A 10,954-nucleotide genomic window follows, 5' to 3' on the forward strand; every position below is an offset into this window, starting at 1 on the left:
AAGATGTTGAAGACGTTGTTTTGCTTTACAGTGCGGAATATGTGGAATATGGTGTTTGCATTCTAACTTCATCCAAACAACACAGAGAATAGGGAATGTTTCAAACTAAAAATGTTCACACTGCTCTACATTGTCCCTTTTTAAAAATCTATTTAGACCATACACGGTTAATAAACACAAGTTGTAAACCAAGCCAACCTTTACTGTGTGTGTGTGTGGGGGGGGGGGGGTGTACTACACACTCTCACAATGCAAACTGAGAGTGGGTTTGGGGTGTGTAAGTATGAAAAAAAAAACATTTACATTGTTGTGGTGAACACTGCCCCCTGCTGGATAAGGATGGACAGGCACTTCTAAGGGCCCTGTACAGATTGCAATACGATACCATCTCTGGGATAATAACATTCAAGATGAGGTGGAGGTTTGCCACAACGTATAATACTTATAGAATAGGTACAAACAAATACAATCCATACACAAAATGAAATACTTACATGCAAACACACACACAGACATGCCCGTAAACACACACACAATCACTAGTGTGCTATATGTAGCTGCACATCCTGTGTGCACAGCCAGTAAAGCTTTAGGGAGAGGGAGTTAAACAAAGAGAGACAGAGGAGGAGGGAGAAAGAGAAGAGAAAGATGATGGAGAGAGATAATAGCGAGAGGGATGGGAGAGAACAAGTGTGTGTGAGAGAGTGTGAGGGAGAGAGAGAGAGAGAGAGAGAGAGAGAGATGAGCGATTGAGATTGTGAGTGTGTGTGTGTGTGTGTGTGTGTGTGTGTGTGTGTGAGTGAGTGAGTAAGGAAGAGAGAGATGGGAGAGAGTGAGATTGTGTGTGTGTGTGTGTGTGTGTGTGTGTGTGTGTGTGTGTGTGCATGTGCGCGTGTGAGAAAGAGAGAGAGAGAGAGAGAGAGAGGCTACGTGTATTAGGAGTGGAGAGACTGCTGAGATAATTGGTGTATGATAAAGAGGTGATCTCCTGTTAGCCTCCTGAGAGAAGGGAATCATTATACTGCAGCAAAACAGTCCACACACACGCACACGCGCACGCACACACACACACACACACACACACACACACACACACACACACACACACACACACACACACACACACACACACACACACACACACATGCACTCTTAATGAATTCAGCAGTTCAGCAATGGTAACTGCAGGGTCCTCCTTCCCATTTATATGTGCAGAGGAGAGCAGTGTGAAGACTTGTAATGACCAGGTGTTATGACACACACACACACACACACACACACAGGGAGAGAGAGAGAGAGAGAGAGAGAGAGATACCTACATTTCTCTCTCCCTCTCTCTTAATTTGAATTCAATTGAATTTAGCTTACAACTTGTATTGCCAAAGCAAATCTTATAGTACAGCCCCCCCCCACCCCCCCACCCCCTCTCTCCTACAGCTGATGCAGCAGCAGGCAGCCATCATGGCGGCATCTCAGGGAGGCTACCTGACTCCCAGCATGCCTTTCCCCGCCACCACACAGATCCACCAGGTGGGGGCGCTCACCATGAACGGCCTATCCCACAACTCCGTCTCAGGTAGGACAGAGCAGTACACACCTGCACACACCTGGACACACCTGTGTGTATGCCTGTGTGTGTGTCTCTCTGTGTGTGTGTGTCTGTCTGTGTGTGTGTGTGTGTGTGTGTGTGTGTGTGTGTGTGTGTGTGTGTGTTCCCAGTGCTGTTTGTCCCTGTTCCTCTTCCGTTCCCTATTTCTCTGCTCAGGTGCTCTGCTTGCAACAACCTTCATTGGCAGCACCTGGCCTGGTGGTTGATTGGCAGCACATGGGCTGGTGGTTGATTGGCAGCACCTGGGCTGGTGACTGATTGGGAGAGGCTCCAGGATCCAGCTCCTGATGCTGGCTTTTGGTGTGGGGACTGCTGGCTGTCTTACTGCTTCTCAGCCTGGGATTTTGTCTCATCTTTTATTTGGACTTTGTGTTATTTGTTTTTTTGTAATTGTATGTCTTAATGTTAGTAAATCTCACTGGTTGTGTACATTTTAAAAGGTATTATTATGATTTATGATGATTTATCATGATTTGGGGTCAGTGGTGGGTGTTTGTTCATCCCTAAAGGACCATGTAATGGTGGGGTGTAACAACATGTGAGAGACAGTCCAGATGAAAGGCCTGATTAGGGTCTTGTAAGGGTCTAGTAAGTACTTAACGAAGAGTGGTGTGCATCACTCTAGCTCTTTTCAGACCACACCTGTAAAGTAGCCATCGTTAACCTTTGGTCCTCCTCTCAACCTCCTCTGGTTGTCATGGTAATCACCCAGAGTAGTGCATGAGTGCACTAGCAGAAGGCAGAGCCATAGAAAGAGAGAGTTGCAACACTCTTTGATGTTGCCGCCACGATCAAAAGTTCCAAAAAAACCTGTGCTGAATGGCTGAATCGCAGGAGGGTGGGATGTACTTCTGATGCTGGAGGGTGTAATCAATTAACTTATTGACTACTGACCAAGAGATTGGCTGTAAACAGTTCCAAAAGCCCCATAACGAGGAAATAGTCTGGAAAAAGCCCTGCCATTTTTTCCTATGGAGGTCTATGGGAGTGTCGCCACTCTGTTTTATCTACCGCTCTGGCAGAAGGGAGGAGCAGCCAATAAGAACGTGGCCTGATTACCAACTCAGTCCATGAGAGTGCAGAGTTCAAAGTCCCTGAGAGGAGCTCTCAGCTAACCAGGCGATTGTGAGATGTGAACCAACTGGAACCTCGGATATGATGTCACTTCAAGCGTTCTATTGTGTTCTGCGCCTCTGAGTTGGAGAATACCATGGACACACTGGCAGAGTACCAGGCGTGTTCATGGTACCTTCTGTTAGCAACACTAGCCATGTTTACCGGTTTGAAACTGAACTGAAGTCTTCATTCAATATTGCACTCACAATAAGACCGATTCCCATTCCCATAGGCAGTGACATGGATGCAGTAATATATTGCAGTAATACGAGTGATTGAAATTCTCATTTCAACAACCAAAGTGGTCCAAAAACAACTATAACAGCTCTTCTCAGAGAGAGAGAGTGGGGTCAGGGGCTAACAGTTAGCAAGGTTGACTCGCTGTGATTATGTCTATGAGGAGAGTTTTCTCTACTTCATGACTGGAGTGTTTTTTCTCATTTGAAACTCTGAAGTCATGATACAAATCAAAGGCTGCTAAAATGGCAGCCTTCAGAGAGAGTCCATTCCACATCAGAGTGGTCTGATGAATAAACTTCAACTTTTCATTTTTACTGATCAGTATTTGACATTAAAAACCTGAAATACCTATCTACATACCCCATACTTACCCATACTTACCACTGCACATTTTCTGATGTCATTCTACGGTTGCTGAATGACATTCGAATGAGTTGACAGTCATATTCAAAATTAACAGACCACTGCAAATTTCAATACCCACAGATACTTGCTCAATCACGTGCACACACACTCTCCTTCACACACACACACACACACACACAGTGGCTGCTCAGGCCCAGGGGAAAGGTTTGGGTAGCACATTAGAAATCAATGACCTCTATCAGAGGAGGGGAAATGTACCCACATGAGTACGATGTCATTATGTGTGTACTCTCACAAATCTTACATCTTACACGTGTGTGTGTGCGTGTGTGTGTGTGTGTGTGTGTGTCCGTGTGCGAGCGTGTGTGTGTGTGTGTGTGTGTGTGTGTATCCTCTCTCTCTATCTCTGTATGTGTGTGTGTGTGGCTGGCTTCAGCATCTCTGTGGTCTGCCTCCTGACAGGCAGATTTATGACCCTGTAGTCAGACAGATACACCACAAAGCAGTGCAAAACACCCCCTATGGAAGCGCACACACACACACACACACACACACACACACACACACACACACATGCATACACACACACCACAGGCATGTTCACACACCACATTCACCACCACACCTACATACTCTTACACACACACACAAACACATCAGCGCAAAACACTCCAGCGTAAAACACTCCACATCAGCGTAAAACACACACCACATTCCAAAACACAAGCATACACACATAAACACACCAGTATAAAACAGCCCATAGACACGCACACAACACAAACACACACACACACACACACACACACACACACACACACACACATACATTCTATTTGATATACTTTACTTTTTACTGTACTCTACTCTACTGTGATCTACTAACTATTCCTGTAACTGTTGCTTTTATGCTTTTATTTCCTATTATTCTGTGCTTTTGTTGAACTCATTATGCATTATTTGTATGAAATGCACTACAGTATATAGATAAACTTGCATTGCCTTACACACACACACACACACACACACACACACACACACACACACACACACACACACACACACACCAGCGTAAAACACCTCATTTAGACACACAATTGCAAACACAAATATAGGAGGCCAGATTGCTTAAGATGACAAGCCACATGGTCTCTCTCTCTCTCTTTCTCTCCTCTCCTCTCCTCTCTCTCTCTGTCTGTTTCTCTGTTTTCCTGTCCTCTCTCCCTTCCTTTCCTCTCCTTCATGGTTTGTTGCTGTGTGAGTGTGTGCAAGCTGACAGCTTGTCAGTAACACCCTGGAAACACTGTCATACTCCTCTCTCACACTCCTCTATCCCTCTCTCCACTCATCCTCCTCCTCCATCATTGCTCTACTCACCTTTTTAAAGACAGGAAGAGACTATTTTAATCCCCACCTTCCTGTTACTCTCTTTTTCTTTCTCTCAGTCTATCTACTGTACCTATCTCTCTCTCTCATACAGACACACGCACGCACGCACACACACAAATTAAGAGTGCACATTCAAAACCCTTTAGATCCGCCTGACCACTTTTCTTTAAAAAGAGCATTTTTTATCAGGCTCCTATAGGTTTTTGCCTACAAATTTGTGCTCCAGTACTCGCTGCGCCCGACTACTATCAGCCGTTTAGTCTCGCCATTGATGCCAGCGATGCTGGCGTGGGTGCAGTTCTTATGCAGCGTGGTGCTGACGGTATAGATCACCATGTGTCTTATTTTTCGAGGAAGTTTAGTGGCGTACAGCGAACATACTCCACAATCGAAAAAGAAACACTCGCTTTAGTACTAGCCATACAACATTTCGAAGTCTATTTGGGTGGCTGTTCTTTCCCAATAATCGTATATACTGATCATGATCCTTTCAAATTCTCAAACCGCATGTATAATTCCAACCAAAGACTGATGCGCTGGAGTTTAATTCTGCAGCCAAGTGTGGACAAGGCTGTTGATTTCATATCTGGTTCCCTACGGACGCCCGTCATTTTGTAGTTTCTGTAAACAGCGTAGCATGGAGTGTTTTGTATTTGTATTTTAGACTTTGACTGATGTTAAAACAGTCTAGAATATAGGGCATATCAAACGTAAACAGCAACATTTGTTTCAGTGGATGCTGTCATAATCTCTTTCATTGGATGCTGCCACAACACACTTCCTTTAAGTGGTAGTCACACGATTTCCTTTGCTTCCTGTTTCCTGTTTCCTTGTTTGACTTCATGTGCTTCATGTGCTTCATGTGCTTGCTGTTTCCTGTAAGTGGTAGCAGAGCCCTTTTAGGGAGAGCCGGTCCACTCCTTATTAACTCCATTGTAACGGCATTTTACCTGCAGTTCCTGTTGGAGTTCCGCTAGGGGCGATCACAATCAAGTGCAAAACAATGGGGGTCTATGGGCTAGACAGCTAAATTGGTCTGTTTCACCTGATTGTCATTGAAAAATCGAAGATTGGATTTTAGTTTCTGCAAGCTCAATATGGATTATTAGGTTCAAAGTTGAATGAACAATTACTTATGGCCCTTTGGTTTCTCACAGGCTTGGTCGTTGTTGCCCATAACACACTAGCATCCTGCTATAGAATGATGTCATTGACACGTTTGAAAGGCTTTTTAGAACAATTAAGGGACTTAAATGTAATACTCAGCCCTGTGTATTTTCTTTGACCCCCCTTTCGCATGCAATATTCCGATTTCTACACAAAAAAAATATATCCAGAGAAAAGTGGATTTGAGAAACTCCATTCACCTCCATTCATTCTCCACTTGCTCGCGATCGCCCTCTAGTTGCAGTACCATGCGGAAGTATTTAGAGAGTGGCGGTTCTCCCCCTATTAGACATTCTCTGGTGGTTGTCACCCAACTTCCTGTGCTTCCTATTTCCTGTTTCCTGTGTGTGACTTCCTGTGCTTCCTGTGTCCAGGCCTGAGTTCCCCGCCGGCCAGCCTCCACCCCCCTACGGCGGTGCCCAGCCTGGTGACGTCCATGGTGAACGGCTACACGGGCGTGGCCCCCCAGCCCAGCGGGCACCCGGCCGTGGAGGCCATCTACGCCAACGGCCTGCCCCCCTACGCCGCGCACACACACAGCCCCACCGCCGCCGACACACTCCAGCAGGCCTTCACTGGGGTGCAGCAGTACACAGGTATACACACACACTGACTCTCTCTCTCTCTCTCTCTCTCTCTCTCTCACTCACACACACACACACACACACACACACACACACACACACACTCACAAGAGAGAGAGAGGAGAGAGAGAGAGGGGTATTATTCCCCCTGACAAATTCCTGAGTGCTTTTCTTATGTGAGATATGTGCCCCACACACACACACACACACACACACACACACACACACACACACACACAAACCTACAGTACTGTACATACACACACACTCACACACACACACACACACACACACACACACACACTGTGCTGCTTGTAGTAATCCCATCAAACATGGCTGACCTCTATCAGCCTTCCGTCTCTCCTCCCTCTGTGTGAGTGTGTGTGTGTTTGTGTGTGAGTGTGTGTGTGTGTGTGTGTACCATCAAACACAGTTGACCTCTATGGTCAGCTCTGCGTCTCTATGATTCCTCTCTTCTCCCTCTCTCTCTTCTGTCTCTCGCCCTCCTCTCTCTCTCCCTCTCTCCTCTCTCAGTCTCAGTGATTGTCCACTCCAGGCCAGTGTCCTCTCTGTCCCTGCACCCTCTCTGATAGATCACGACTCAGGCACAGAGCTCGCCCACACCTGGCCCGCACTGACCAGAACCAGGCTGGAGTAGTGCCAGAGCTGTGTGTGTGTGTGTGTGTGTGTGTGTGTTTGTGTGTGAGAGAGGGAGAATGTGTGAGTGTATGTATGTGTGTGTGTGCGCACGCGACTGTGTGTGTGTGTGTGTGTGTATGTGTGTGAGTGAATGTCTGTGTGTGTGTGTGTGTGTGTGTGTGTGTGTGTGTGTGTGTGTGTGTGTGTGTGTGTGTGTGTATGTATGTGTGTGTGTGTGTGTGTGTGTGTGTTGCGGGGGCTGTGAGTGACAGCTGTAATCCCGGCCTGAGCGGCGCTGTCATTTGGACATTCCTGCTCTCTGATATTTCAAATTGCACTGGGTCATGATCCTGTCATATCGCATTAAAACCAAAAGGTCAACATTCTCTCTCTCTCTCTCTCTCTCTCTCTCTCTCTCCCTCTCTCTCTCTCTCTCTTTCTTTCTCTCTCTCTCTCTCTACTGTGCAGCCATCTACCCCGCTACCACACTGACCCCTGTTGGTCAGACGTTGCCACAGCAGGCTCAGTTAATTCATCAACAGCAGCAGCAGCAGCAGCAGCAGCAGAGAGAAGGTGAGTTTGAAACCCTCTGCTCACTCACGTCACAGTGATAATCAGCCGTGTAAACGAACGGCTTTAGAAAGTGATGGTCCTGACACATTTTCTTACCAGCTATTCACTTGATCAGCTGATTCTAATTAGCACAACTCTTAAGCCAGGTAGCTCAGCTAGTGAAATCACAAGTGTTAAGCACACAGGTTGAACCCACACCGGGCAGGACTTACCTTCTGAAGCCAGACTTTGACATCTCTGGTAATAATGCCTGATCAGTCTCATTAGGACCAAAGAAACATATTATCAACAAATCATCACATTATTATTACATCAACAAATCACCACATTATTGCATTAGCAATGAATCATCACATTATTACATTATCATGAATCATCACATTATTAATACATTATCAATGAATCACCACATTAATATATTATTATTGACGCTTCACATGATTTCTGAGGCATGCTCAGTCTCATTTGCTCACCTGAGCAACAGGCTCTGTGTGAGACTTGTGTTGGGAGAGGACGTCATCACTGTCATATTGCCCTGATCTCATTCAACACTTCTACCACCCACTAATCAACTTGGACCACACCAAAGATTTTGATTGCTATTCAGTTTTAAGAAATTAATTTAAATCATCCTAAATGAATGTACTAACACCGCCATATTACGCTATGCATATCATATTTAATTTATAAAAGGATCAAACTCACATTCATAATCAGGTATACAGTAATTGCCCATATTCATGTAATTTCCAATGTACCCATAGCCATTATTTGTTTATGTATGTCTTTATTCATCGAATGCCTGCACCCTGCATGTGTTCTAATGTATTTGATTTTTGTGTGTGTGTGTGTGTGTGTGTGTGTGTGTGTGTGTGTGTGTGTGTGTGTGTAGGACCAGAGGGCTGTAATCTGTTCATCTACCACCTGCCTCAGGAGTTTGGGGATAACGAGCTCATGCAGATGTTCCTTCCGTTTGGTGCGGTCATCTCCTCCAAGGTGTTCATGGACAGAGCTACCAACCAGAGCAAGTGCTTCGGTTAGTCTGTAACACACACACACACACACACACACGCACACACACACACACACACACACACACACACACACACACACACACACACACACACACACACACACACAGTTGTGTGCCAGTTGTGCCAGGGGCTGTTCTGGGGTCCAGAGGTCCTGAGGGCAGTTCTCAGCTCCTGCCTGACCCGTGAGCCCAGACGGCCCATTTGCAGAGACAAGCGCCGAGTCCATTAGGGGCTTTTGTAGTCATGCATATTTCATGGGCTGCTGAAATTAGGCCTCTTCGTTTGCATTCAGAGCGTCTCCCCATTTCAACTGCAGATGAACTTACTTCGGTTTGACCACAGACACTATTGGGTTCACTGGAAAAGGTGTGTGTGTGTGTGTGTGTCTCTCTCTGTGTGTGTGTGTGTGTGTGTGTGTGTGTGTGTGTGTGTGTGTGTGTGTGTGTAAGTGTGTTTCTCTCTCCCTGTGTGTGTGTGTGTGTGTGTGTGTGTGTGAGAGAGAGAGAGAGAGTGTGAGAGGGAGAGAGAGAGAGAGAGAGAGAGATGTACGGTTGCATTTTGAACTCTAATAGCCCTTATTGTGTTCTTATTGTGTTCATTTCTATGTGTGTGTGTGTGTGTGTGTGTGTGTGTGTATTCTCTCCCTGTGCAGGTTTTGTGAGTTTCGATAACCCAGGCAGTGCCCACGCTGCCATCCAGGCCATGAACGGCTTCCAGATCGGCATGAAGAGGCTCAAGGTGCAGCTGAAGCGACCCAAGGATGCCAACCGCCCTTACTGACCACCCCAGATACCCCTGATGCCCCCGCACGCCCCCACAGCACAGGTCAGACGGGGCACTCTTACATTACACTGCATTATTACATTACATTACATTACATTTGGCTGGCACTTTTAACCAAAGCGACTTACAGTACAACATGGTAAACATTGTAAGCTTTTTAAAGCAATGTTAACAACAATTCTAGGAAAAAAGTGAAAAGTGCAGTAAGAATAAGTGCATCAATGAGTGCAGTTGTCCAGAGGGAGATTGCAGCTGGGCTACCTCAGCTCTACACACATACACACTTTTTTCAACATAGCGCAAACTCGACCAATGTTTGAGAAATGGGAAAGAAGCTTGTGGGGATGGACATGAAACACGTGTAATTGTTTTGGTGCTCTATAAGTGAAATTAAATTGCAATACACACAGAACACAGACACACCCACACACATAGCTGTTGATGAAGCACACTGCTGTAACACATGTCTGGAGTGTGTGTGTCAGACTCCATGCTACTGTGTCATTGTGATGAAGTCCCAGGGCATTCCTTCAGCTCCTGACTCTATTGCTCTCTCTTTCTCTCTCTTTCACTCTCTTTCTCTCTCTTTCTCTCTCTTTCTCTCTCTTTCCATTACAGGTTCTCTTTGGAGGATTGTTGCCTCTTTGAAGGACAAAAACTTTTTTCTTGAAATATATAAAAAAAATACTATTGATAAAAAAAAACAACTCTTATAAACTCTTAACCTGTAAAGTGTGAGCGGAGGAGCGCGTGGAGCGTCTCCGTAGAGACGAGCTTCACATCCAAGGCTCCAGGAAAGCACAGAGGAGATTACAGACTTCAGGGACTTCTTGTACAAACACGCCAACAGTGAAGGACGGCACCATTGCTGAAGGTGGAATACTCGCAAACAAGTTTATTTAAAGACCGAATGAAATCCATGAGGCAAATGCACACACGAACACACACACACACACACACACACACACACACACACACACACACACACACACACACACACACACACACACACACACACACACACACACATGCACACACACACATACACACACAAATTACATGAGGATGGATGAAAACACTTCTCTTCTGTTCGATATCCCTCACTTTCTTGCCCTGCGTCTGCACTTTCTCTCCTGCATGCTTCATGAGTAAACACAGGGTCTTCAGTACTCTCTCTTTCTCTCTCTTTGTTTCTTTCGCTTTGTCTCTCTTTTTCTAACTTTCTCTCTTTCTATTTCTCTCTTACTCTTTCTATTTCTCTCTCTATTTCTCTCTGTATTGATCTCTCTTTGTCTCTCTCTCTCTCTTTATCACTATCTCTCTCTCCCACTCTCTCTTAGTCTCTCTCTCTGTATATATATATATATATTTCTCTCTCTGTCTCTTTTCTGCCATAGTCAGTGTGCCAGTATTCAGCGCAGGACATAGAGGACCAAATGTTTTTGATGAGGAGC

The 10,954-nt window shown here is 45.5% G+C and overlaps 1 protein-coding gene across 1 annotated transcript in view; it reads left to right on the forward strand.

Moving 5' to 3' along the window:
* Window positions 1–9,529, forward strand: part of LOC134063493 (CUGBP Elav-like family member 5) — an 85,183-nt gene extending 75,654 nt beyond the window's left edge. Inside the window, exons 7-11 of the mRNA XM_062519002.1 lie at window positions 1,438–1,576; window positions 6,262–6,483; window positions 7,579–7,683; window positions 8,576–8,719; window positions 9,370–9,529. Coding sequence (XP_062374986.1) covers window positions 1,438–1,576; window positions 6,262–6,483; window positions 7,579–7,683; window positions 8,576–8,719; window positions 9,370–9,497 — 738 coding nt within the window. The 3' untranslated portion in view covers window positions 9,498–9,529. The remainder of the gene's footprint in view (window positions 1–1,437; window positions 1,577–6,261; window positions 6,484–7,578; window positions 7,684–8,575; window positions 8,720–9,369) is intronic.
* Window positions 9,530–10,954: the final 1,425 nt, after the last annotated feature.

This window comes from Sardina pilchardus, chromosome 2 (genome assembly GCF_963854185.1).
Source record: "Sardina pilchardus chromosome 2, fSarPil1.1, whole genome shotgun sequence".
Classification (NCBI taxonomy): domain Eukaryota; kingdom Metazoa; phylum Chordata; class Actinopteri; order Clupeiformes; family Clupeidae; genus Sardina; species Sardina pilchardus.